The sequence below is a fragment of the Neomonachus schauinslandi genome, chromosome 14, assembly GCF_002201575.2.
Source record: "Neomonachus schauinslandi chromosome 14, ASM220157v2, whole genome shotgun sequence".
NCBI classification, from domain to species: Eukaryota; Metazoa; Chordata; class Mammalia; order Carnivora; family Phocidae; genus Neomonachus; species Neomonachus schauinslandi.
The window spans coordinates 86,485,620-86,513,252 of NC_058416.1; the positions used below are offsets into that span (position 1 = coordinate 86,485,620).

At 41.1% G+C, this 27,633-nt stretch overlaps 1 protein-coding gene across 3 annotated transcripts; it reads left to right on the forward strand.

The window, feature by feature from the left end:
- The first annotated feature begins 43 nt into the window (after positions 1-43).
- GTF2H3 (general transcription factor IIH subunit 3) lies at positions 44-27,223 on the forward strand. 3 transcript variants are annotated; one of them, XM_021698594.2, is made up of 13 exons: positions 44-111; positions 2,658-2,737; positions 12,585-12,691; positions 14,305-14,471; positions 17,015-17,077; positions 18,349-18,378; positions 18,526-18,554; positions 20,677-20,751; positions 22,007-22,060; positions 24,901-24,969; positions 25,340-25,475; positions 25,584-25,620; positions 25,706-27,223. In XM_021698594.2, exons 1-13 carry the CDS (start codon positions 99-101, stop codon positions 25,773-25,775), a joined length of 930 nt encoding a protein of 309 aa, XP_021554269.1. In that variant the 5' UTR covers positions 44-98; the 3' UTR covers positions 25,776-27,223. The 3 variants fall into 3 exon arrangements, with proteins under 3 accessions (XP_021554269.1, XP_044776997.1, XP_021554270.1); XM_021698595.2 differs by lacking the exon at positions 44-111 and adding an exon at positions 472-497; XM_044921062.1 differs by lacking the exons at positions 20,677-20,751; positions 22,007-22,060.
- Positions 27,224-27,633: the final 410 nt, after the last annotated feature.

The following is a 27,633-nucleotide window of genomic DNA, read 5'->3' on the forward strand; positions in this document are numbered from 1 at the left end:
CCTGCGGGTCACTCGGCAGCGCCGGAAGTCGGAGCGCGCAGGATCCCGGAGGAGCACTTGACTGCTTGCTACCTGTCGGTCGGGGGATCCTGGCCGCCATGGTGTCAGACGGTGAGGGGTGTGCGGGGAGGGACCCCCGACCCCGGGACTGGGCGGACTGGGCCTGGCCAGGACCACCCAGTTGGAGCATTATTTTGGGGGGCTGGGGCAACCTGTTTGGTCTTTAGAGGAGTAGCAAATGTGTTCATTTATTCAGTAAATAGTTTTGAATGGCCTGTGTGTCAGGCGTTGTTTTATGCTCTGGGGAATACGGCAGAGAACATGGCATTCAGGGTCCTTCGTGCAGGTTACAGTCTAGTGCGCGAGGCAGACATCAGGCAAGTAAATCAGAACAATTTCGAAGGGTGACAAGAGCTGTGAAGACAGGATACTGGGATGCTGCACTTCGCTGTGATTAGGGGATGATCATGGAGGAGCTACTTTAGAGAAGAGTCCAGGTACTGAAAGTGAGTCTTGAACGACTGCAAAGGCCCTGTGGCAAGTTGAGCCACTGTATTACACTAAGACAGAAATGGGGGACTTGAGGGTAGAGGAAGGTGGAGAGACCTTCATTCATAAATTAAACTACCAGTTATAGAGTCTGATGCCTTTTTTTTTTTTCCAAGATTTTATTTATTTGAGAGAGAGCCCGTGCGCAGGAGCGGGGTGGGGGAGAGGGAGAGGCAGACACCCCGGTGAGGAGGGACCCTGACTCCAGGCTCGATCCCAGGACCCTGAGATCATGACCTGAGCCGAAGGCAGACGCTTAACGACTGAGCCACCCAGGCACCCCGCTGCCAGTCTTAGTTGATTTTAGCAACTGTTAAATGTTTAAAAAAAAAAAAAAGGAGAGGGTCCATGTCATAATTGATGGAAGATGGCAGTAATATTTCCCTCAGTAGTTTGTTGTCAGCATGGAAGGGGATTATAGGATTACATATGCCAGTGGCTGATGTAAAGGAGGCTGACATTGGTGTTCTCTCAAATGGGGGAGCCAGGACCTGTTGGAAGACCTGGGGAGGGTTTTTGGAAGAAAGAGGTAGCATTGGCTTGGGGCTTTGTAGAGTAAATATGATTTGGATGTGTGAGCAGAAATCGATGATGGAGTGGGGATTATCCTGAAGTAGGAGATGGAACTGCTGGAAGGAAAGTATGGGGGCAGGAAAGACATTATTGCTTTTTGCTATTAAAGGAGCATCCTGGGGTTTTCATAACAGCTGTACATAAGGGTTCTCATGTTTGTCACCTCAGTTAGAATTTATAGACTTCCTCGAGAGCTTGAACCCAGTATCCCCAGCACCTAACACTGGTATTTAGTGTAAATGTTTGTTGAATGAATCAATGTGTTGTTAGCCTGTTTAGTTGTGTCCAACTTTGGAGAGTAGCCTATTCCTTTTCACGGTAAAATATTTACATAGCAATTGCTTTTCCGTCTTTGGTTTTCACCTTTTAAAAAGTGGTTCCTAGGGGCTCCTGGGTGGCTCAGTTGTTAAGCGTCTGCCTTCGGCTCAGGTCGTGATCCCAGGGTCCTGGGATTGGGCCCCGCATCGGGCTCTCTGCTCCACGGGAAGCCTGCTTCTCCCTCTCCCACGCCCCCTGCTTGTGTTCCCTCTCTCGCTGTGTCTCTCTCTGTCAAATAAATAAATAAAATCTTAAAAAAAAAAAAGTGGTTCCTAATCACTGTTGGCCTTGCTGCTAGGTGATTTGATGGATTTGAGGTCAAACTGGTTCCTGTGTCTCCCTTCAGCCTCCCTGTGCCTGAAATTCTACTGCTGTTGAATATTAACCGGTTAATCAGTGGGTTGTGTCCTTGACCGGACATTTAAAATGTGAATATTTTGGGTGCATTTAACAGGTATTTATTGAGCATCTCCTACGTGCTAGGCAGTTGTGCCAGGAGCAGAAGATAAGCAATGACAAGACAGAGAAGAATCCCCCCTCATGGAGCTTACGTACTAATGCACGAAAGATGTAGGGGGACAGAAAGCTGGCAAGAGCCTGCTACGGGCCCACAGAGCTTTAAATCATTAAAAGCACTTGACCTTTGGGGCTCCTGGGTGGCTCAGTTGGTTAAGCAGCTGCCTTCGGCTCAGGTCATGATCCCAGAGTCCTGGGATCAAGCCCCACATTGGGCTCCTTGCTCAGCAGGAAGCCTGCTTCTCCCCTGCCTGCCGTTCCCCCTGCTTGTGCTTGCTCTCTGTCTCTCTCAGTCTGGTTCTCTCTGTGTCAAATAAATAAATAAAATCTTTAAAAAAATAAAAAAAGGGCGCCTGGGTGGCTCAGTTGGTTAAGCGACTGCTTTCGGCTCAGGTCCTGATCCTGGAGTCCCGGGATCGAGTCCCACATCGGGCTCCCTGCTCGGCAGGGAGCCTGCTTCTCCCTCTGACCCTCCTCCCTCTCATGTGCTCTCTCTCTCTCATTCTCTCTGTCTCAAATAAATAAATAAAATCTTTAAAAAAAAAAAGCACTTGACCTTTGATTAATTTCATGATTCTAGGGTGATAAACGTGTAAAGGCGTGTGGTGGTGCTTGCTATGGGTTTAATTTACAAATTGGGAATGTTGGCTTGGATACGCTTTCATGAGGCTAATGTGTTTATTTTTTGTTAATATTTTCAGAAGATGAATTGAATCTTCTGGTTATCGTAGTTGATACCAACCCAATTTGGTGGGGAAAGCAAGCATTAAAGGAATCTCAGGTAAGATTGCTTGAGGAGGACTGTGGATAATTCTGGTTTAACTGTGTGTTTATATTGCTTTTTTAAAAATCAGCTTCATTTAAAAAAATCAGCTTTATTAAGGCATATTTTACATACCATAAAATTCATCCTTTATAATGTACAATTCAATGCTTCTTTAGTAAAAATCACAATAAAAGAGTGTAACCATCACTGTAATTTCATTTTATTTATTTATTTTTAATTTTTTTGTGTTTAAGAATCATTTAATTGAAACTCAGAGTACATTTTTGTAAAGAATAATCAGAGAAACCACCCATGATGGAGAAACAATGATATTCAGGGCAAAACTACATTTCTTTTTTTTAATTTCTTTTTATTTTTTTTATTTTATTATGTAATGTTAGTCACCATACAGTACATCATTAGTTTTTGATGTAGTGATTCACGATTCATTGTTTTCGTTTAACACCCAGTGCTCCATGCAGTACGTGCCCTCCTTAATACCCATCACCGCGCTAACCCATCCCCCCACCCACCTCCCCTCTAAAACCCTCAGTTTGTTTTTCAGAGTCCATAGTCTCTCATGGTTCATCTCTCCCTCCAATTTCCCCCCTTCATTTTTCCCTTCCTTCTCCTAATGTCCTCCATGCTATTCCTTACGTTCCACAAATAAGTGAAACCATATGATAATTGACTTTCTCTGCTTGACTTATTTCACTTAGCATAATCTCCTCCAGTCCCATCCATGTTGATGTAAAAGTTGGGTATTCATCCTTTCTGATGGCTGAGTAATATTCCATGGTATATATGAACCACATCTTTTTTATCCATTTGTCTCTTGAAGGGCATGTTGGCTCTTTCCACAGTTTGGCTATTGCAGACACTGCTACTAAGAACTTTGGGGTGCATATGGCCCTTCTTTTCACTACATCTGTGTCTTTGGGGTAAATACCCAGTAGTGCAATTGCTGGGTCATAGGGTGGCTCTATTTTTAAATTTCTGAGGCACCTCCACACTTTTCCAAAGTGGCTCTACCAACTTGCATTCCCACCAACAGTGTAAGAGGGTTCCCCTTTCTCCACAACCTCTCCAACATTTGTTGTTTCTTTCCCTGTCCATTTTGGCCATTCTAACTGGTGTAAGGTGGTATCTCAGTGTGGTTTTGATTTGGATTTCCCTGATGGCTAATGATGATGACCATTTTTTCATGTGTCTGTTAGCCATTTGTATGTCTTCTTTGGAGAAGTGTCTGTTCATGTCTTCTGCCCATTTTTTGACTTGATTATTTGTTTTTTTGGTGTTGAGTTTGAGAAGTTCTTTATAAATCTTGGATACCAGCCCTTTATCTGTAGTGTCATTTGCAAATATCTTCTCCCATTCTGTGGGTTGCCTCTTTGTTTTGTTGACTGTTTCCTTTGCTGTGCAGAAGCTTTTTATCTTGATGAAGTCCCAAAAGTTCATTTTTGCTTTTGTTTCACTAGCCTTTGGATCTGTATTTTGAAAGAAGTTGTTGTTGCCGATGTCAAAGAGGTTGCTGCCCATGTTCTCCTCTAGGATTTTGATGGATTCCTGTCTCTCATTGAGGTCTTTCATCCATTTTGAGTTTATCTTTGTGAATGGTGTTAGAGAATGGTCGAGTTTCATTCTCCTGCATGTGGCTATCCAATTTTCCCAGCACCATTTATTGAAGACTGTCTTTTTTCCATTGCATATTTTTTCCTGCTTTGTCAAAGATTATTTGGCCGTAGAGTTGAGGGTCCATATCTGGGTTCTCTCTTCTGTTCCATTGGTCTATGTGTCTGTTTTTGTGCCAGTACCATGCTGTCTTGGTGATCACCGCTTTATAAGATAGCTTGAAATCGGGCAATGTGATGCCCCCAGCTTTGTTTTTCTTTTTCAACATTTCCTTGGCGATTCGGGGTCCTTTCTGATTCCATACAAATTTCAGGATTGTTTGTTCCAGCACTTTGAAAAATGTCATTGGAATTTTGATCGGGATGGCATTGAAGGTATAGATTGCTCTGGGTAGCATAGGCATTTTAACAATGTTTATTCTTCCGATCCATGAGCGTGGAATGTTTTTCTATCTTTTTGTGTCTTCTTCAATTTCTTTCCTGAGTGTTCTGTAGTTCCTAGAGTATAGATCCTTACCTCTTTGGTTAGATTTATTCCAAGGTATCTTATGGTTTTTGGTGCTATTGTAAATGGAATCGTTTCTCTAATTTCTCTTTCTACAGTTGCATTGTTAGTGTATAAGAAAGCAACTAATTTCTGTGCTTTGATTTTGTGTCCTGCCACATTACTGAATTGCTGTATGAGTTCTAGTAATTTGGGGGTGGATTCTTTTGGGTTTTCCATATAAAGTATCATGTCATCTGCGAAAAGAGAGTTTGACTTCTTCTTTGCCAATTTGAATACCTTTTATTTCTTTTTGTTGTCAGATTGCTGTTCCTAGGACTTCTAGTACTATGTTGAACAATAGTGGCGAGAGTGGGCGTCCTTGACGTGTTCCTGATCTTAAGGGAAAGGCTCTCAGCTTTTCCTCATTGAGGATGATATTCGCTGTGGGTTTTTCATAGATGGATTTTATGAACTTGAGGAATGTTCCCTCTATCCCTATACTCTGAAGAGTCTTAATCAGGAAAGGATGCTGTATTTTGTCCAGTGCTTTTTCTGCATCAATTGAGAGGACCATATGGTTCTTCTCTCTTCTCTTATTAATGTGTTCTATCACATTGATTGATTTGCGAATGTTGAACTACCCTTGCATCCCGGGGATAAATCCCGCTTGGTCGTGGTGGATGATCCTTTAAATGTATTGTTGGATCCTATTAGCTAGGATTTTGTTGAGAATTTTGGAATCCATATTCATCAGGGATATCGGCCTGAAATTCTCCTTTTTGATGGGGTCCGTTGCCTGGTTTGGGGATTAAGGTAATGCTGGCCTCATGGAATGAGTCTGGAAGCTTTCCTTCTGTTTCTCTATTTTGAAACAGCTTCAAGAGAATAGATATTATTTCTTCTTTGAAAGTTTGATAGAATTCCCCAGGGAATCCATCAGACCCTGGACTTGTTTTTTGGGAGGTTTTTGATCAGTTTCAATCTCGTTACTGGTTATTGGCCTATTCAGGTTGTCACTTTCTTCATGTTTCAGTCTTGGGAGTTTATAGGTTTCCAGGAAGGCATCCATTTCATCCAGATTGCTCAGTTTATTGGCATATAGTTGTTGATAATAATTTCTAATAATTGTTTCTATTTCCTTGGTGTTAGTCGTTATCGCTCCCCTTTCATTCATAATTTTATTAATTTGGGTCCTTTCTCTTTTCTTTTGGATAAGTCTGGCCAGTGGTTTAACGATCTTATTAATTCTTTCAAAGAACCAGCTTCTAGTTTCGTTGATCTGATCTACTGTGTTTCTGGTTTCTAATTCATTGATCTCTGCTCTAATCTTAATTATTTGTCTTCTAATGCATGGCTTAGGCATCGTTTGTTGATTTTTCTCTAGTTCTTTAAGGTGTAGAGTTGGTGAATTCGGGATTTTTCTATTTTTTTGAGTGAGGCTTGGATGGCTATGTATTTCCCCCTTAGGACTGCCTTGCAATTTCTTTTTCTTTTTTTTTTTTAAAGATTTTATTTATTTATTTGAGAGAGAGAGAGAGCACATGAGAGGGGGAGGGTCAGAGGGAGAAGCAGACTCCCCGCTGAGCAGGGAGCCCGATGCGGGACTCCATCCCAGGACTCTAGGATCATGACCTGAGCCGAAGGCAGTCGCTCAACCAACTGAGCCACCCAGGCGCCCTGCAATTTCATTTTAGAACATTTCTGTTACCCTAGAAAGTTCCCTCATGCCTGTTCAGTCACTGCTTCTACCACCTAGTTGCAGGCAACCACTGATCTGCTTTCTGCCTCTATATTGCCTTTTCTGGACATTTAATATAGTCCACGACATAGGTAGTCCTTTAAAAAAAAATCTATTTTGAGGGGCGCCTGGGTGGCTCAGATGGTTAAGCGTGTGCCTTCGGCTCGGGTCATGATCCCAGGGTCCTGGGATCAAGCCCTGCATCGGGCTCCCTGCTGAGCGGGGAGCCTGCTTCTCCCTCTCCCTCTGCCTCTGCCTCTGCCTGTTGCTCCCCCTGCTTGTACTCTCTCTCTGTGTCAAATAAAAAATAAAAAATCTTTTTTTTTGTTTTTTGTTTTATTTATTTATTCATGAGAGTCAGAGAGAGAGAGAGAGAGGCAGAGGCAGAGGGAGAAGCAGGCTCCCCACCTAGCATGGAGCCCGAAGCGGGACTTGATCCAGGACCCCGGGATCATGACCTGAGCCAAAGGCAGACGCTTAACCATCTGAGCCACCCAGGCGCCCAAAAAATAAAAAATCTTAAAAAAAATCTATTTTGAAATGTTTTATTTTGAAATAATTATAGACACCTAGGAAATTGTAAAAAAAAAAAAAATGGTAACAGAGGGGTCCCATGTACCCTTGCCCCAGCTTCTCCCAGTGGTAGCATCTCGTGTACCTAGAGTCCAATAGCGAAACCAGGAAATTGACATCAGTACGCTCTTGAGACCTTACTTAGATCACAGCAGTTTTACTTGCACTCGTGCATACGTGTGGTTCTGTGCTGTCTTATCACATGTATACATTTATGTAACCACCACCACGGTCAAATCAGAGAACCATTCCATCACACGCAGGAGCTCCTTAGTGCTCCCTTTATAGATGCTACCCCTTTGTAGCCAGTCCCTGGTCCTGAACCGTGGTAGATACTGATCTACTACTGTTCTCCAGTGCTTTAGTTCTGTAAATAGTTCAGAAAGTGCTTTTGAGGTTGTTTTTTTTTTTCACTCAACAGAATGCCCTTGATTGTTTCAGGTTGTTTCATGTATCAGTTTGTCCTTTCTATTGCCAGGTGGTATTCCAGGGTATGAGATACCACAGTTTGTTCCTTCACTCACCTGGGAAAGCTCTGCATTTGCATTGTTTTTTTCAGTTGGCTGTTACGTAAAAGGCTGCTCTGAAAATCTGTATAGACATTTTTGTGTGGATAGAGGTTTTCATTTCTGTGGGATAAGCATCCAGGATCGCAACTGCTAGAACATACATCTTGTGTTTGGCTTTATAAGAAACTGCTACACTGTTCTCTAGAATGGATTTACATTCCCCCCAGCAAAGTGTAAGAGATGCAGTCTCTCCCTCCCCTCATTCGATGCTGACATGTTTTTATACTAGCTGTTTTCACAGGTGTGTAATGATCCCGTATTATGGTCTTGATTGTATTTCCTCAGTAGCTGGTGATATTACACGGCTCCTCATAGGCTTGTTGCCCATACAGATAAGCGTCCTGAGATGTCTTTGCATGTCATGTGTCTGTTTTCTAGTTGGATTGTTGGGTTATGTTTAACTATTGAGTTTTGAGATTTCTTTATGTATTCGAGATATAAGCTCTTTGTCAGATATTTTGTTTGCAAGTATTTTCTCCCCGTCTTTAGCTTGTCTTTTCATCCTCTTCTGGCGATCTTTCACGGAACAGAAGGTCTTTAATTTTGATCAAGTCCAGTTTCTCGATATTTAAAAAATACAGCCTGTGCTTTTGGTGCTGTAAGAATTCTCAATCTTGCTCTACATCATAAAGATTTTCACCGGTGCCTTCTGTGAAAAGTTTTACATTTAAATCCACAATCCAGGGACACCCGGCTGGCTCAGTCAGTAGAGCCTGTGACTCTTGATCTCGGGGTTGTGAGTTTGAGCCCCACGTTGGGTGTAGAGATTACTTAAAAATAAAATCTTAAAAAAAATCCACAATCAATTTTGAGTTAATTTTTTTTTTTAAAGATTTTATTTATTTATTTGACAGAGAGAGAATGAGAGAGAGCACATGAGAGGGGGGAGGGGCAGAGGGAGAAGCAGACTCCCTGCCGAGCAGGGAGCCCGATGCGGGACTCGATCCTGGGACTCCAGGATCCTGACCTGAGCCGAAGGCAGTCGCTTAACCAACTGAGCCACCCAGGCGCCCGAGTTAATTTTTAAAAAAGATTTTATTTGTTTATTTTTAGAGAGAAGGCATTCAGGGGTAGGGACAGAGGGAGAGGGAGAGAGAGAGTCTGAAGCAGACTCCATGCTGAGTGCGGGGCCCGACATGGGGCTTGATCTCACAACCCTGAGATTACGACCCCAGCTGAAACCAAGAGTCAGTCGCGCAACCAACTGCACCCAGGTGCCCCCATTTTGAGTTAATTTTTTAATAAGCTGTGAAATTTAGATTGAGGTTCATTATTTTGCCTGTGGATAATCCAATTGCTTCAGCACCATTTTTGAAAAGATTACTCTTTCTCCACTGAATGGCTTTTGCAGCCTTGTCAAAAATCACTTGGGTATACATATGTGGGTTTATTTCTGGGTGCTCTTTCTCTTCCCTTGATCTATTTCTGTGTCTCTCCCTCTACCAGTACCACAGAGTCTTGATTACAATAGCTAGATAGTAAGTCTTGGACTCCAGCAGGCTGATTACTCCAACTTTATTCTTCTTTCTCAAAATTGTTTTTTAAACTATTCTAGTTCCTTTGCCTTTCCATATAAATTTTAGAATGAACTTGTCTATGTCTATAAAAGATCTTATTAGAATCTTGATAGGAATTATGTTAAACCTGTTTATCAATTTGAGGATATACTCAACATAGCCTTGCTATGTCTCTTTTATGTTAGGTCTTCCAATCTACAAATACAGTACATCTCTCCATTTATTTAGGTCTTGATTTTTTTTTTTTTGATCTTGATTTCTTTCATTAGCATTTTATATATTTTTTAACATTTTTTAAAAAAGATTTTTTAAACTTTATTTGACAGAGAGAGGGAGAGAGCACAAGCAGGGGGAGCGGCAGAGGGAGAGGGAGAAGCAGGCTTCCCGCTGAGCAAGGAGCCTGATGCGGGGCCCTATCCCAGGACCCCGGGATCATGACCCGAGCCAAAGGCAGACGCTTAACCAACTGAGCCACCCAGGTGCCCTGGTGTTTTATATTTTTTATCAGAAAAGTCCTGTATAGGGACGCTTAGGTGGTACAATTCTCCAGTGAAATTGGGCCTGGAGTTTGCTTTTTGGGGAAGTTTTAAACTATGAATTAATTTTTTTTAATAGTTACTAAACTATTTGAATGATATTTTTCATATTGGGCGAGTTTTGGTTATAGGTAGTATTTCGATCTTGTTTTTTTCCACTTAGCGTAATGTTTTTGAGGTTCATCCATGTTGTAGCATGTACTGGTGGTTCCTCTTTATTACTGAATAGTATTTTATTGTATGGATATACTTCTTATTTATCTATTCATGGACATTTGGATTGTTTCCACTTTTTGACTATTACGAATAATGCTGATAATTCTCAAACAAGTCTTTGTGTGGACATACATTTGCATTTCTCTTGAGTAGATGCCTGTGAGTTGGATTGCTGGGCCACATGGTAGGTTTAAATTTAACTTTAAAATGCTGCCAGACTTAAAAAGTGGGTATGCCATTTTCCATTCCCTTGAGTCGTGTGTGAGAGTTCCAGCATCTTCACATCCTTGCCAACACCTGTCTGTCTTTTTTGTTATAGTCATTCTAGTAAGTAGGTAGTGGTATCTCATTGTGGTTTTAATTTGCATTTCTTTAATGACTAGTATATATAGATAGATATTTTATATATCTATTATGTATGTAGTATGTGCTTATAGGCTGTCCTTTTATTTTCTTAATTGAAAAGCATATTCAGTTATTACACCCAACTTTTAAATTGGGCTGTTTGTTTTCTTATTACTGAGTTATAAGAACTCTTTATATATTCTTTATATATTCTGAATACAAGTCTTTTTTCAAATATATGATTTACTATTTTGTCCTGGTCTATGACTTTATGGCTTGTCTCTTCATTTTCTTTCTTTTTTTTTTTTTTTTAAAGATTTTATTTATTTATTTGAGAGAGAGAGAATGAGAGACAGAGAGCATGAGAGGGAGGAGGGTCAGAGGGAGAAGCAGACTCCCTGCCGAGCAGGGAGCCCGATGCGGGACTCGATCCCGGGACTCCAGGATCATGACCTGAGCCGAAGGCAGTCGCTTAACCAACTGAGCCACCCAGGCGCCCCTCTCTTCATTTTCTTAATGGTGTCTTGTTTAAAATCAAGGGGTGCCTGGCCAGCTCAGTCAGTAGAGCATGTGACTCTTAATCTCAGGGTCATGAGTGCAAGCCACACATGGGGCATAGAACCTACTTAAAAAAAAAAAAAAAGCAAAAGAAAAGTCAAAGTTAAAATAGCTTTATCAAGATAAATTGACATGCAGTGCACAACACATATTTGAAGGGTTCGGTTTGATATGTTTTCATATATGTATACATTCGTGAAATTATCACTGCAATCAAAATAATGAGCGTATAAATCTGTCACCCCCAGACGTTTGTTCACGTTCCTTTGTAATTTATTCTACCCACTTCTCTCTGCTTGTCCCCACCCCCAGGCAACCACTGATCAGTTTTATCATTATAGATTAGTTTGCATTTTCTGGAATTTTATATAAATGGAATCAAACAGTACGTAGTGGGATTACTTTTGGTCTGGTTTCTTTACTCAGCATAATTATTTTGAGATTTGTCCATGTTGTTACAGTAATTCATTCCTTTTATTGTTGAATAGTATTCCATTTTATAGATAGAACAGCACATCACTGCATATTACCCTGTTACTCTCCAAGAATACTGTTTTATTTTGAACTCTCATCAGTGGTATATGAGAATGCCTTTTTTTTTTTTTTTTGAACCCACACGAGATGTTCTCTTTCCTTATTTTATGTTTTGCCAATATCATGTACCATAAAAGCTATCTCAATTTGTTTTTATTTATTTATTTATTTATTAAAAAGATTTTATTTATTTATTTGACAGAGAGAGAGACAGTGAGAGAGGGAACACAAGCAGAGGGAGTGGGAGAGGGAGAAGCAGGCCCCCTGCAGAGCAAGAAGCCCGATGCGGGGCCCAATCCCAGGACCCTGGGATCATGACCTGAGCCGAAGGCAGACACTTAACGACTGAGCCACCCAGGCTCCCCTCACTTTGCTTTTAGTGTATTTGATGACCCTTTGTATTTTTCCCTTGGGGCATTGCCCATTTTCCTCTTTTTTTTTTAAACTGATTGTGGACACTCTTTATATTAGAAGGTTAACCTTTTGCCTGTCACGTGTTGGTATTATATTTTCCGTTTGTAATTTGCCTTTCACTTTTGTTTACAGTCATTTTTTTGCCATATAGAAATTTTAATAGGTTTGGTTTATGTTTTTTTTTTATAAAGTGGAATTTATCAGTGTTTTATTTGCTGCCAGAAGTATCCTTTTCTTTAAGAGAAACATGCTTTATTCCAGGATTATAAAAATATCCACCTATATTTTTTAGTAATATTAGTACTTATGAGAATGTAAGCTCCACGAAAGAAGGGATCTTTGCCTGACACATAACACACATAACAGGGGCTTAGCATACTTAGTGAGTGAACGAATTGAAAACTTGTACAAATCACCAATTTAATCAGTATGTATTAATCATCTACTCTGTATGTAGTAATAATTTGCTAGTAATTTTATCACAGAATATGTGACATGTTTGCTTTCCTTAAATGTTTGCAGAAAATATTTGTGGAATAATGCAGAAATCATCTCATATAAATAAAATTAGAAAACTAGTTTTCAAGTGTTTTTGCTTATGGCCTTGGAGGAGGGAGCTCCTGAGCAAATTTTTAGCAGTGAATAATGGTCTACAATTTGAAGGAAATCCCTATCATTTCAAGACCTAACCTAGTTATTTGGATAGCGACTTCACCTTTTCTAATGTTTTCTGTTTTTCAACAGTTTACTTTATCGAAATGCATAGATGCTGTGATGGTACTGGGAAATTCTCATTTATTCATGAATCGTTCCAACAAACTTGCTGTGATAGCAAGTCACATTCAAGAAAGGTATGACCTTAGTGATTACCTATTTGGTGCTTAACATTTATGAGGTTTTTATGCCAGTCAGCATGTACTATTCCTTTTCTGTGTTGCAGAATTTTTTTTAATGTAGCATTGAGCAAGACTAACAGCATCAAGAATCAGTACATGTACATTTTGATAGAAATGAATACTGGAAACCTCATTAGCTGGTATCTAATAGATTTGCATCTCGTGCACCTGTAACTTACCCAGGTTCAACCATATGCTAGGCAAAACACAGGGAGAATTATCAAGCAAGGCTGGCAGCTCCTATTACTGTTCTTTGCGTGAGTCTGCCCCAGGGGGGCGGGTGAAATGGGAAGTGTGATTCTGCTTTCTTTCAGCCAGTTGTGGGCCCTGCGAATTTCTCAGGGTGTAATGTTTTGCTGCTCTGGGTGTGATTCTGGTGTTTATAGATAAGGGTTTTTTCTTGTTAATTGGGTTTTAACCCAAGCCAACTACTCCATCTGGTGCTCAGCTGAAGAAACAGTGACTTTTTCCAACATGGGTGTAAACACTGGCTGGGTTAGAGTCTCTTCAGGATGGGTGCATAGGTTTGCAGCTGCTTTGCAAACATGACCATGTATATGGTACATATTTTCACCATATTTACTTTTCATATATATGCTGACCACAGAATCATATTCTCCATGTAAGACATGGCTCTTCTATGTCTTGATTAAATGTCACATCTTGGTAGAAGTGACTCTTGTGTACCAGCGTATTTCATATGAGGTCAGTGGATAGTTCTCAAATTTCTCATTTCTTAGGGCTGCTCTCTTTGGTGTGTTGAAAGAGCCTATGGGCCCCCAGGTAAGTGCTCCTGCTCCCATGATCACCATACATTTTTCTCAGAGTTGAATGAAAAAGATGACACCGATTTGGTTAAGACATCAAAAGAAAAACTATAAAAAGCAAAGTATTCCAACTTTTAGAAAAATCAAATATGTGTTTTTACAGGAGTACTATAAAAATCATGAAGCACTAGGAGAATCTTTTCAGGGACCCTTGGAGCAGATTTTTATTAGATAAATATACCTCAAATAATAAACTGGTCGTAAGTTAGAATTTGGTATGACTCTCTTCCCAGTTGGCATCTGAGAAAGTAGAATGAGAATGACCGTGAAGCATTTCAAGAGACTGGGACCCAGCACACGCTTTATTTCCTCTCATTTGTTAGAAAACAGTGGGATCATCAAACATTCTCTGGTGGTAGACTCATGTTTGCCAATTTGCCTGTTTTATACATTTCTTTTTTTTTTTTTTTTAAAGATTTTATTTATTTATTTGACCGAGAGAGCACAAGTAGGCAGAGAAGCAGGCAGAGGGAGAGGGAGAAGCAGGCTCTCTGCTGAGCAGGGAGCCCGACGTGGGGCTTGATCCCAGGACTCTGGGATCATGACCTGAGCCGAAGGCAGCCGCTTAACTGACTGAGCCACCCAGGCGCCCCTGTTTTATACATTTCTTAAAAATGAAATTTATTATAGAGTCTTGTGAGGCAGAATTGGTGTGGTTGGTTGGTTGCTGAATTTCATCTGAATGTTGAGTGAGGACAGAGTCCTGGTGTAATTCAGTGTTTTCTCCCCCCACTGTTTCAGTCGATTCTTATATCCTGGAAAAAATGGCAGACTTGGAGACTTTTTTGGAGAGCCTGGCAACCCTTCTTCTGAATTCAGCCCCTCAGGGAGCAAGGACGGGAAATATGAGTTGTTCACAGCGGCGAATGAAGTTATTGCTGAAGAGATTAAAGATCTCATGACCAAGAGTAACAGCTTTCTTTCTCCATTATTGTTATTTTACAATTGCAGTTGCATGTGGTGGTCCTTGAGGCTTTAATTCCAGAGATTTGGGGCTCTTGGGAGTATTTACTTGTGTTCTCTCTCTTTTCTTTTGTAAAATCATTTTCCTCAAGGCCTGTGCCTTGTTTGCCTGCCTTGCCAGCATCTCACGCTGTCCACCAGCCTCTACTTCTCAGACTCTCAGCATCTCAGGATATCCTTTTGACTTGTTTTTCCTCTGTTTTTGGACCATTCTTCCATTTCTGACTTTTCTTTCATCTTGTCCGATAAAAAATAGGTTTTTTAATTCCGCACATTATTTTATTTTTTCTTCCTCTGTATGTTTTCATCCACTCATGTTTAATTATCATTTCTATGTGAACACTTCCCAGTCTTTGTCTCTAATCCAGCCTTTCTTTCACCAAATGTCTCCACATAGGTGTCCCACAGTGTGGCTAACGCGCCCCAGACCAGTTTCCTTATCTTTCCCTCCCAGCTACGCCACCATTTCCACTCCTAGTTTCTGACACGCCCATCCACCTACTTTTTCAAATTCAGAGCTTTCATTTTTGATCCCTTTCTGCTCACATTCAACATCTAATCAGCTATGATGTCCTATTAGTTTAGCCTTAGAAGTACCTCCAAAATCTGACCTCTATTATCTCATCTAGCTCAACCCAGCACCGTTGGTGTTTTGGGCTGGATAATTCTTTGTTGTGGGGACTGTCTTGTGCTTTGGAGGATACTTAGCAGCATCCTGGCCTAGACCCATTAGATGTCATAACATTCCTCAGTTGTGACAACCAAATATATCTCAGACTTTGCCACATATCCCCTGCAGGGCACAGCTGCCCAGGTGGAGAACTGTTGCTCTGGATCGTTGGGACAGCTTCTGCCTGCTGACTCCTGTCTGTCCCCATTCAGGTCTTTCCTTAACTCTTTCACAGTTAATCTTCCTAAAAATCTGAGCTGCTGTTTCTTTTTTTTTTAAAGATTTTATTTATTTGACAGAGAGAGATACAGCGAGAGGAGGAACACAAGCAGGGGGAGCGGGAGAGGGAGAAGCAGGCTTCCCGCCGAGCAGGGAGCCCGATGCGGGGCTCGATCCCAGGACCCTGGGATCATGACCTGAGCCGAAGGCAGACGCTTAACGACTGAGCCACCCGGGCGCCCCTGAGCTGCTGTTTCCTGGCTTAAAGACTCCGACTGGTTCCCTGTTGCCTGTAGGCTGTCGTTTTTAAACTGTAGCCTCTATCAGAGTTACCTGGAAAAGAAAGTCAACTCTTTAGAGACAGGAAGTGGTTAGTGGTTTCTCGGGGTGGGGGAGGAGTGCTTGGAATGGGCCCAAGTGATCTTTTAGGGTAAAGGAAATGTTCTAAAATTGGGTTGTGGTAATCGTTTACAACTCTCTAAATTTGCTTAAAAAACATTGAATTGTTTACTTAAAAGGAGTGAATTTTATGATCTGTCAGTTATACCCCAATAAAGCTGGTAAAAATCACCTGGAGGGCTTATTAAAACAAAATGCTGGGTTCCACTCTGTAGTTTCTGATTTAGCAGGTCTAGGGTGGTCCCAAGAACCTGTGTTTCTCTTAAGTTCCCAGGTAATGCTCTTATACTTGGTTCTAGAATCATACTTTGAGAATCATGGGCCTCCAGGGTAAAGTCTCAGCTTCTCAGTATGGTGTTCAAGACCTTTCGTGGTCTCACCTCACCCATGGGTGGAAGTATTTGTGGTCCTGGACGAGCTGCAGGCCCCATTCGCACCAGATGTCAATCTGGGCTCTCCACCATCTTAAGCTGCTTGACATTTTCACTCAAGGCTTAAAACAAGTTGCTAGCTTTGTCCCTGCTTGCCACAGCCAGAGGACTTCTTCCAGCCCCATTTCCACTAGCGGGGCAGCTCTCTGAGGGGCATGAGACAGAGGAGGTGGCGGGAAGGAGGGCAGAGAGGCTCAGAGCAGGCAGTTGCACGTGACCTCTTGTACCACTTAGATCTCCAACAAACCTGAACCTTTCCAGATAACACCAGGATATTTTTTTACTGTGGTAGAATATACATGATGTAGACTGGCTCAGTCAGTGGAGCATGTGACTCCGATCTCAGGGTTGTAAGTTGAGCCTCACATTGGGTGTAGAGATTACTTAAAAATAAAATCTTTAGGGGCGCTTGGGTGGCTCAGTCGTTAAGCGTCTGTCTTCCGCTCAGGTCGTGATCCCAGGGTCCTGGGATGGAGCCCCACATCGGGCTCTCTGCTTGGAGGGAAGCCTGCTTCTCTCTCTCCCACTCCCCCTGCTTGTGTTCCCTCTCTCACTGTGTCTCTTTGTCAAATAAATGAATAAAATCTTTAAAAAAAAATTGCTTATTTAAGCATTACTGAGAACAGATGGCTATCTTATGTTTTTAAACCTGGTTTGGAAGTATCAGCTGATTTTATTCATGAAGAAGAATGCTTTGGTTTAAAAATGATCTTAGTTCAAGAAAATACCTAAAAACTTTCTTTAACTTTTTTTTTTTTTTTTTTTGCAGGTGACATAAAGGGTCAACATACAGAAACGCTGCTGGCAGGATCCCTCGCCAAAGCTCTTTGCTGTATCCTTGGTGTTCTAGTTACTCAGAAGGTGGCTTCTGAATATCTTAACTTGTGATAATTTTTAGAACTTTGGGTGTCCATATTAAGGAAAATCATGAATATTCTAAAGTGGTGGGTAACCAAAAAATAGTTTATCTTGGCTTTGGAATATTTTTAAGATAAGCTGTAAAAATTAGAAATGTAAAGAAGGGCGCCTGGGTGGCTCAGTTGGTTAAGCGACTGCCTTCGGCTCAGGTCATGATCCTGGAGTCCCGGGATTGAGTCCCGCATCGGGCTCCCTGCTCGGCAGGGAGTCTGCTTCTCCCTCTGACCCTCCTCCCTCTCATGCTCTCTGTCTCTCATTCTCTCTCTCACAAATAAATAAATTAAAAAAAAAGAAATGTAAAGAAAACTCTGGTTTCTCTAGTATGTCCTTCTGCTCACAACAAATTCTTCAGGATGCTTGTATCTTGCTTTGACAAATTGGGGAGGGTGTGTTTGTTTTTTCCACCTTCCTTAAGTTAGGAGCAGTGTGTTTGGTATTTATAAAAGCCATTTACTGATCCTGAGGGTTAATAAATGAGTGGTTTCTCCAGAGGCCCACAGGTTATTTGCACTTAGCATAGAGTGAACAACACTGTTCTAAGCATGTTGATGTTCTCTGTCTGTGTGATGTTCTCCTAGTCTTTAAAAAAAAAAAAAAAGATTTATTTACTTGAGAGAGAGCATAGAGAGAGAGAGACAGAAGCAGACTCCCTGCTGAACAGAGAGCCTGACGTGGGGCTCATTCCCAGGACCCTGAGATCATGACCTGAGCTGGAGGCAGATGCTTAACCAACTGAGCCACCCAGGCGCCCCTGTATTCTCCCTGTCTTGTGTAATTTAATTTCTTTGTTTTGGAAAGTATTGAGTGAGCCCTGTGCCCTAGACTTTGGGGATGCCTGGTCATCTGTGTGTGGTTTTCACATTTGTTATCTGGCTTATCGATTTACCTGTCATCCCAGTATTCAAATCTAGGATGTGGTGGATAATCACAGAAGGATAAATCATGGTATTTTAATTTTCTGGGACAGAGATCATGTTTTGATCAGGTTACAAAGCTCAGTTGATTGCAGTAGGTAATTGGAAACCCCCAATTACTCTTGTGTGTTTATCATGGGAAATAGAGCATTTCTTTTTTCAGCTAGGTGGATACTGGATTTATTTAAAATTTGAGGTTATTTTTCTGTTTACTATAAATCTTCATGAAATTAAATAATATTTTAAAATTCCTTAATGCTAAAAAAATTAGACATTCATAGAATGAACAAGGAGGTTAAAGGTAGGTGTCTGTGGTTTTTTGTGAGATCTAGAATCCTTATTTTACTGCTATAATTTTGGTGGACTGTTTAAAAATATTGGTAATAAAACCTGATAATATGTTTAATAAGATTCAGTTAAATTGTAATCTGTCTTTATCTCTTTATAGATAATCAGGAAATGAAATCAAGGATTTTGGTAAGATTTAAAAAATCAGTACTATTTTTATATACCAACTATAACCAATTAGAAAGCATAATGGGAAGTAACACCCATTTATAATAAATACGAGTATCCAGAATAAATTAACAAGCAATGTGTAAAATTGATTATGATGAAAAACAAATTCTGAGAGACATAAGAGAATTGAAAGAATGACCATATTTTATTCTTAGATGTCAGTTTTTCCGAAGTTAAACTGTAAATTCAATGCAATCTCAGAATTTTTTTTTAAAGATTTTATTTATTTAGAGCGTGCATGTCATGGGGGTGGGGTGGGGGAAGGGGAGAGGGCGGTGAACAGAGGAAGAGGGACTCTGAAGCCGACTCCACGCCAAGTGCTTTAAGAAATTCAACAGTAAGGGGCGCCTGGCTTGCTCAGTTGGTAGACTGTGACTCTTGATCTCGGGGTAGTAAAGTTCGAGCTCCATGTTGGGTGTGGAGATTACTTAAAATCTTAAAAAAAAATTTTTTTTTTTCAGTAGCTCAGTGAGAATAGCCAGGTGCTTTCTGAAGGAGAATAATAAGCAGGAACTTGCTGTTAGGCCTCAAAACACATTGCAAAGCTACAATAATAGTGTGGTTCTGGGGCGGTAGTAGGCCCAGAGTAAATAGGGAAGACTAGACTCCAGAAATAAAATCAGGTCCACAGAGGAGTTTGACTTGTGGAAAGGAAGCACTTAAGTTAGTGGGAAGAAAATGAATGATCAGTTAAAGGTGCTGGGCCAATTGGTTGGCCATCTGGGGGAAAACAAAGTTAGATCTCATTGCTCACACCTAAATAATTCTAGTAAAGGTCAGACATGTCACTGGAAAAGTTCAAGTCATAGAAGTGCTGAAAGAAAATACCTGTTTATAATCTCAGGTTGGGGAGGACCTTGCTGAGCATGATGTGAAGCTTAAGACCTCAAGAAAATCAAATCCCCAAAACAAGGATGAAAGAGAAGCTATTAGGAAAAATATTTTCAGCATAGCTACCCGACAGGATTAATTTAGTAGTTCTAAAATGAAAAAGAGCTCTTATCAATTAAATTTTATTTATTTTTTTTATCTTACTCATTTATTTTTTTAAGTAGGCTCCATGCTGGCCGTGGAGCCCAACTCGGGGCTTGAACTTATGACCCTGAGATCAAGACCTGAGTTGAGATCAAGAGTCGGACACTTAACCAGCTGAACCACCCAGGCACCCTGCCCTTACCAATTAAATTTTAAAAGCTAAGGTTTACTCTAAAGAAATAGGTAGAAAACATAAGCAGCCTGCAAATGCTAACTGCAAATAACCAGTTAGCATTTGAAAATACATGCAGCCTTACTAGTAAGCAAAGAAATAGAAACATCCAGTAACAGGGTTTTCATTGTGTGCTTCTTGCTCAGCACAAATGGGCAGTTTGCAGCGTTGATGGCAGGGTTGGGGATGGCTTATTCTCTTGCATTGCCAACGGGAGGGTGAATTGGTACAACTTTTTTGGAGGAACGTTTGGTAACCTCTGTCAGGAGGTATACTTCAGCAATCTCCCTGATTATTTTAGGAGCTAGTCAGAGAGTTGTGTCAAGCGTATATGAGAATGTTCACCAGAGCATTGTCTAAAACAGGATTGGAAGCCGCTGCAGTTTCCTCTATAGATAATTGGTTCAGCAGTGGACTCTATGAAGTTAGCACAAAGGATGATATACATCCAAATTCACTGATACAAGATTCCCCACTCCCCCAGATACTGTGGAACCAAAAAGCAAGTTGCAGCAGCGCCTGGCTGGCTCAATGGGTAGAGCATGTGACTCTTGATCTCAGGGTTGTGAATTTGAGCCCCACGTTGGGTGCAGAGTTTACTTAAAAAAAAAAAAAAAAAATCAGGTTGCAGAGCACTAGATAATCATCCCGGGGTGTGTCTGTGCACGCACCCACCTAGCTGTTGTCTGGAACTATTAACAGGGACTATCTCTTGGAGGGTAGGGACTGGGGAGGTTCTTGCAGCCATCTTTACGCTGTACGTATTAGTTAAGAACGGTAACTGGGCAGGCAGATTAGGGAAGCTGCACTGGTTGTGTCTGCAGTGAGAACTCGGCTATGCCTGCGAGGTATTCATGCGGATATGATTTTTAGGTGATTAAGGCTGCAGAAGACAGCGCGCTGCAGTATATGAACTTCATGAATGTCATCTTTGCAGCACAGAAGCAGGTGAATTGGGAGCATCCTTTTTTTTTTTTAGTTTTAAATTCCAGCATAGTTAACATACAGTGTTATATTAGTGTCAGGTGTGCAATATCGTGATTCAACACTCCATGCGTCAGCTGGTGCTCATCATGACATGTGTGCTCCTTAGTCCCCACCACCTGTTTCCCCCACCCCCCTCCCCTTTGGTGACCATCAGTGTGTTCTCTGTAGTTAAGAGCTTGTTTCTTGGGTTGCCTCTCTCTCTCTCTCTCTCTCTCTCTCTTTACCCCCTTGGGAGCATTCTTTTAGAAAATATTTGTTTCATAATGAATTTTATTTTTTGAATGACCTACATACAGAGATATTTTGACTAATTGGCCTTATCAGTGGATGAAGAATCTGGAATTCATATTTTGTACTAGTCATTTCTCAATTTTGGGTCCTGGACCCCATGAATCTTATGGGTCCCCAGAAAAAGGTACACTGAAACACAGTTTTGCCTATGGTTTCATGGTATTAGTGTAACCCCGTTTAGCACATCCTTGGACCTCAGGCTAAGAATCCCTAGTTTACAGTTTTGCTGTGTGCCTTGCCTCAATTCCTCTCTTTGCTTTAGGGAGGTCTTATCAAGAATTGATATTTTTTACTTTGCAGATAATTGAATGAATTTACACTAATTCAAATGAATTATCACTAATACATTTTCTTTGATATGGTTAAAGAATAAACTTTCTTAAAACTTAAGTTTTGGGGCTCCTGGGTGGCCCAGATGGTTAAGCGTCTGCCTTCGGCTCAGGTCACGATCCCAGGGTCCTGGGATCGAGTCCCGCATCGGGCTCCCTGCTCAGCGGGGAGCCTGCTTCTCCCTCTGCCTCTCTCTCTCTCTCTCTCTCTCTCTCTGTCTCTTATGAATAAATAAATAAAAACTTTAATAAAAAAAACCTTAAGTTTTAACCCAAAATGCTGCCATATTCATGCCTAATATTCTCTGTGTTGGAGCAGCAGCATGATGTAGTGAAAAGACCATGGGCTTTGGGGACAGACAGACTGGTGTTGACAGCACTGCCCCTCCCTCCCCCTGGCTCTGTGACCACAGCCTGGCCAAGGCCTGGGTGCTTCAGCTGCAAAATGCAGATTGAATATCTGCTTTGCAGAGTTATTCTGCATGTCAAATAAGCTGTTTTAAGAATAGTCTAAAAAAAAAATAGCACATAGTAGGTTCCCAGTGTAAGTCATTATTTTTATTATTCCTATAATGTTTTTGGAATGTTCATTTCAGAATATTTTGATCGATGCCTGTGTTTTAGACTCGGATTCAGGACTCCTCCAACAGGTACGTGTTCAGTGGAAGTGTGGTAGTGGTGGTCTGGGGAGCATGGTGTGTTCTCTTTATTGTTAAATGTCTGTCACCAACGTTCACACAGTTTTAGGAATTAGCCTGTGTGAGGCTGTCGCTTAGAGCACTAACATCTCTCTGGTCCTTATTTTTTTATTGAAGTAAGTTGACACACAATGTCACATTAGTTTCAGGTGTACAACTCTCTGGTTCCTTCAAAATTTTTATTTACGTTTTACATAATGATTGATTCTATAAAAGTGAGTCACATATTGACATGAATTCAAGCAACATGGGAAAGTATTTTTTAAAGGGGTAAAAAATCCCTTCAAATCCTATCATCTTAAAATTACCGTTGCTAATATTAGGTGAACAGCATAACAGATCTCTATAGGTATAGATGGAAGAATGGATCGCTAAGCAGAGAATTTTATAGATAGGATTGTACCCCAGATCTGTGCTGTCCTATATGATAGTTATATGGCCGTTGAGCTCTTGAAATGAGTCTGGTGAATTGAGGTGTACTGTTAAGTGTAAAACACACACTGAATTTCAAAGACTTAATATGAAGAACAGAATGTAAAATAAAGATTTTTATATTGATTACATATTAAGCTGATAATACTTTGGATATACTGAGTTAAATAAAGTGTTATTAAAATTAATTTTATCTTTTTTTTCCTTTTTTTATGTGGCTAGAAAATTTCACATGTTGCCCATATTTTATTTCTGTTGGACAGTACTGTTAGATGTTGCTTTTCAGTCAAATATATGAAACTGCAATCTAATGTAACCAAAAAGGGGAAAAAAGAAACAAATAAGACTGAAAAAATTGCTGAACTTTTGATAAATGTTTTTTTCGACCACAAGAAATATTCTTTGCTAAAAGATCAGTTAAAAGCACAAAACTGGAAAATGCTGAGTTTAGGATACTGCCGAGGACACAGAGTGGGAAGGGGAGATAGGATTAGAAAGTATACTAACGTCAGAGGTTCCAAATTGTCCTATTTCTTAAGCTTGATGGTAGATACATGGTGTTCATTTTATTTAAACCATACTTACATGTTATGTATATATACTCTTGCACATATGGTTATATTTCAGAATTAAAAAATCAAAAATGTTGAATACATTTTTTAACTGCACATTTCACTCTACACAGTGTCTGCTAACTCCTAGAAGATCTTGGCTGTACCCTGAGTTTAAATGCTCTGCCTCCCCGACCCTCACATCGCTATGTCTGGGCCAGATGCAGGCTCTCTGTGTTCCAGACTTGCATAGTCAGCTGCTCAGGCAGCACCTCCCCTTGGACATCCAGAAGCATCTCCACTTTAACTTGTCTGAAGCAGAACTCCTTATTTTTTCCATGCTGCCTCCCAGGGGCCTCCCCATCGCAGCAAGTGGCAGCTCAGTTCATCAGCCAAAAATCCAAGCCAAAATCCTGACTCTGCCTTGTTTCTTCTCTTCCTCCCTTTCCAACCCATTAGCCAATCCTTTTGACTTGATCTTTGAAATAGTCCCTGAATCCCACCATATGTCTTCTCCTTCGTTGCTACCCCTCAAGTGGAGGATTGTAGTATCTGTTAACTGGTCTCTGTTTCTACGCTTACCCCGCCCACTGAAGTCCGTTCTCAAGACAGTCAGAATGAAGCTTTCAAAATAAAAATCAGATCTTGTCACTCACCTGCTTAAAACCCTCGCATGGCATCTCCTCACACATAGACTAAAACCCAGATTTCTGCCATGGCCGTCTGTACCCCCCGCACAATATGGTTTCTGGGTATCTCTTTGTCCCCATGGAATCTCCCTCTTTACTCCACCCACACTGGGCTCCTTGCTATTGCTTTAAAACTACAGGCCTGCCACCGCCTAAGGGTGTCTGTGTTTGCTGTTCCCTCTGCTTCTAAGGCTTCTCCTCAGATATTTGCTTGGTTTACTCCCTGCCCTCATTTGGGTCTCTGCTTCTGTGTCACCTCCTCAGAGAAGCCTTCCCTGACCATTCAATGTCACTCCCTGTCCCTTTACCCAACTTCATTTGTCTTCATAGAAGTGATCATAACCTCTGACATTATTTCAGCATTTACTTAACTGATTGACTCTCTGTCTTTCCCCCGCTTGCACCCAAGTGTCCATCAGTGGATGAACGGAGTTAAATAAGTTGTGGTATAACCATATGATAGAATATTATTTGGTCATAAAAAGGAATAAAGTACTGATCTTGCCACAATGTAGATAAACCTTGAAAACATGATGCTAAGGGAAAATTGTACGAGCCCATTTATCTGAAATGTCCAGAATAGGCCAATCCATGGAGATAGAACGTGGGTCACTGGTAGCCTAGGGGTAGGGGGTTGGGAATAACTGCTAATAGGTATGAGGTTTCTTTTTGGGGTGAGGAAATGTTCTGGAACTAGATAGTGCAGTTGCACAACTCTGAAGACAGTAAAAAGCAGTGAAGCCCACACTTTAAAGGGTGAATTTTATGGCCTGAGAATAATCTCAAAGCTGTTGTTAAAAATATAATGAAACTGAGTAAACGTGGCTGGAATAAAAATTTCATCAGTAGTAAACACAGAGGAGAAAGGGCATGTACTGTGCTCACTAAGGTCTTCAAAGGGTGGAAGAGTGGGTGCCTGTGGCAGAAATAGTTGAACACCTTGAGAGGTAGCAGGAAGTTTCTGGTCCTCACGCACCCTTGGGAAACCATGCCCTTTTGATTGGCACCGTCATATCCCCCTCTCCTTTGGAGACCTGAAGCATTGCTGGTGAGAATTACATCTCTCTGGAAAAGCTAAGCGAGTGCCGGTTTGGCAGAGAGCCCTTTGGATGTCTTGCAGGCTTGTGACATCACGGGGGGACTGTACTTGAAGGTGCCTCAGATGCCGTCCCTTCTGCAGTATTTACTGGTAAGGAACCTAACACCTTGCGTCTGGGTGAGCCTCTCCCCCCCCCCCCCCCCCCCGGGAATGAAGGGGAGCACGATGGCTGATGCCAGTAAGTGGGAGGAGGAGTAGATGGGTGCTAGAAGTGGACGCTTTGGGTCGTCTTCGAAGGCAGCTGCATACCTTGTGAACAGTCCTACAACAGCTTGGGGAGGTGCTCCGTAACTGCTGAATGAATAACGCAATTCTTGATGGATTTCTAAGGAAAATCCTAATTTATTACTCACCTTAGTGATCACTGGCTAATATCTGATACCTGTGTTGTAACTTCTGATTATTTTCCCCCATGTTGTAAATAAAATTTCCTTGCCTCCTTTTTTTTTTTTTTTTAAAGTGGGTTTTTCTTCCCGATCAAGATCAAAGATCTCAGTTAATCCTCCCACCCCCCGTTCACGTGGACTACCGGGCAGCTTGCTTCTGCCATCGAAATCTCATTGAAATTGGCTATGTCTGTTCTGTGTGCTTGTCAAGTAAGTTCAAGTGCAGACTCCTCTGTGTTGGGGGCGGGGGTGGCAGAAACTAAGTCAGCTGGGCGGTTTTTTCCAACATCCCGTTTGTTTTGTTTTTCGCATTTACAGTATTCTGCAGTTTCAGTCCTATCTGTACCACGTGCGAGTGAGTATCCCTGGGCGGGTGTGGCTGGCTCGCGCGGGAGAGATTCAGAGCTCCTAAGAGGGTCTCCCTCTCTGTGTCGTTACAGGACAGCCTTTAAGATTTCTCTGCCTCCTGTGCTGAAGGCCAAGAAAAAGAAACTGAAAGTGTCCGTGTGATCATACGACCCCCCCAGTCTCTCAGAGCCTATTAATAAAAATTGTATGGTGGAATGTTAGGAGGAGGCCCTGAAAAAAATACAGTGCGTGTGGGATAATTTTGAATGAAGTTCCTTGCAGGAAAGACTTCTAGACCATTATCCTCATGCTGTGCTTTTGGGGGACTGCTTTATTTGAGGGGGTCATTCTATGCAATCTTTTCTGACTGGTTTTTGTCCACAGAGGGAGAAGAAAGCACAAATTAGTGACTTTTTTTTTTTTTTTTTTTAATGAGATGCTCATTTTGCCAGTCAGCCTGGCCTGACTCATTGTAGGCTTTTGACTTTGTAGCTGAGTCTGGGTTCTGCCTGTGAAATGTACAACCGGTGAAATTTGAGCACAGTTTTGGAGAAAGCAACCACGCAGTAATGGCGTTAATCCACATAGACCATCTTCCTTGAATCAACAGCTGACTTTGACGATAGTCCTGTAAATATAATGCTTATTGTCTAAGTTGAGATTTAGCTTCAGATACTAGCAGATAGTTTTGTTTTTGTCGGACATCACTGCGCGTTCGGACGTAGTCATCCACATAATAACTGTCTGTCGCTGCATAAGTACAAAGTCTGATCTTGAGTGAGGAGAGAGGGTGCAGTACTCTGGCAACGACCTTCTCTTCAGAGGTAGTTGTGTGAAGAGCTTATGTGTGAAAGCCGGTGTCTGGGTTTGGAGGGGGAATTTCTTGGTGGAGAATGGATTCTTTACGGTTCAGTACTGTCCCCCAGATAGAATTCTTTAATTTTGTAATGAGGAAAAAAAAGCATTAATGTTGGAGAACTGTTCTCTAGAACAAGTGCAACAGGTTCAAAAGAAAAATTATCTGTAATTTCAACAAGAAAAAACTTATTTTTCTATGTAACCTCGAGGTTATTAGAAGTCTTTTCAAATTCCATCACAGAAGAGTTTTCAGGAATGGTGGCTGGTTTGGTTTGGTTTTAAACGTATATTGACAAAAACCCATTTGTGTACACAACTTTGTATGTAAGTAAGATTTTAATTTTCTCTTTCTACCATCTCCGAAGCTGAGTCTCATTTAAGTAATTTGGTATTTGGTTAGATGATTTCAGGTAGATTTTGTACTTTGGATTTATAATTTTGTTAAATTCACACAGGTTTTGGTTATAATTTGGCAAATATTTGTTAATCCTTGAGTTTGAGAATCTTATTTGTCTTTTAGAAATAATATTTAATATTTCACAGCCTAAGTGTAATGGAAATCACTGTTTTAAGTCTAGGAAGTCATCAGATATCTAAAAGATGAAGAATTTCAAAGAAGCTGATCAGGTTCTTGTTACAATTTTTTTGTTTGAGATGTTTTGTGTACTGGCTTAATTCTGCTTAGGTTTTATTTTTAACTGTTGTGTTTATGGTTTATATAAATTTTTATAATAAAATAATTTAAATTTTCACATTTGCTTAAGTTATTTTCTCTTATTCATTGTTTATTTCATGCTAATTCAACTTACCTTCAAGTTTGTACTTCAACTGGATTTGGTCAAATGTCAGTTTTTTATTCAACTCTGGAGAACTTTTATTTTATTTTTTTAAGTAAGCTTTATGCCCAGTGTGGGGCTTGAACTCACAATCCCAAGATCAAGAGTCACATGCTCTACTCAATGAGCCAGCCAGGTGCCCTGAAGAACTTTAATTTAAAATCTTGCTGGGCGCCTGGGTGGCTCAGATGGTTAAGCGTCTGCCTTCGGCTCAGGTCATGATCCCAGGGTCCTGGGATCGAGTCCCACATTGGGCTCCCGGCTCAGCGGGGAGCCTGCTTCTCCCTCTGACCCTCTCCCCTCTCATGCTGTTTCTCTCTTGCTCG

Bases quoted from the DNA above. Each gene is read 5' to 3' on its own strand.
- GTF2H3 (XM_021698594.2), top strand. The intron at 2,738-12,584 runs GTAAGATTGCTT...GTTTTTCAACAG, and splicing joins AAGCATTAAAGGAATCTCAG to TTTACTTTATCGAAATGCAT. The intron at 25,476-25,583 runs GTAAGTTCAAGT...TCGCATTTACAG, and splicing joins CTGTTCTGTGTGCTTGTCAA to TATTCTGCAGTTTCAGTCCT.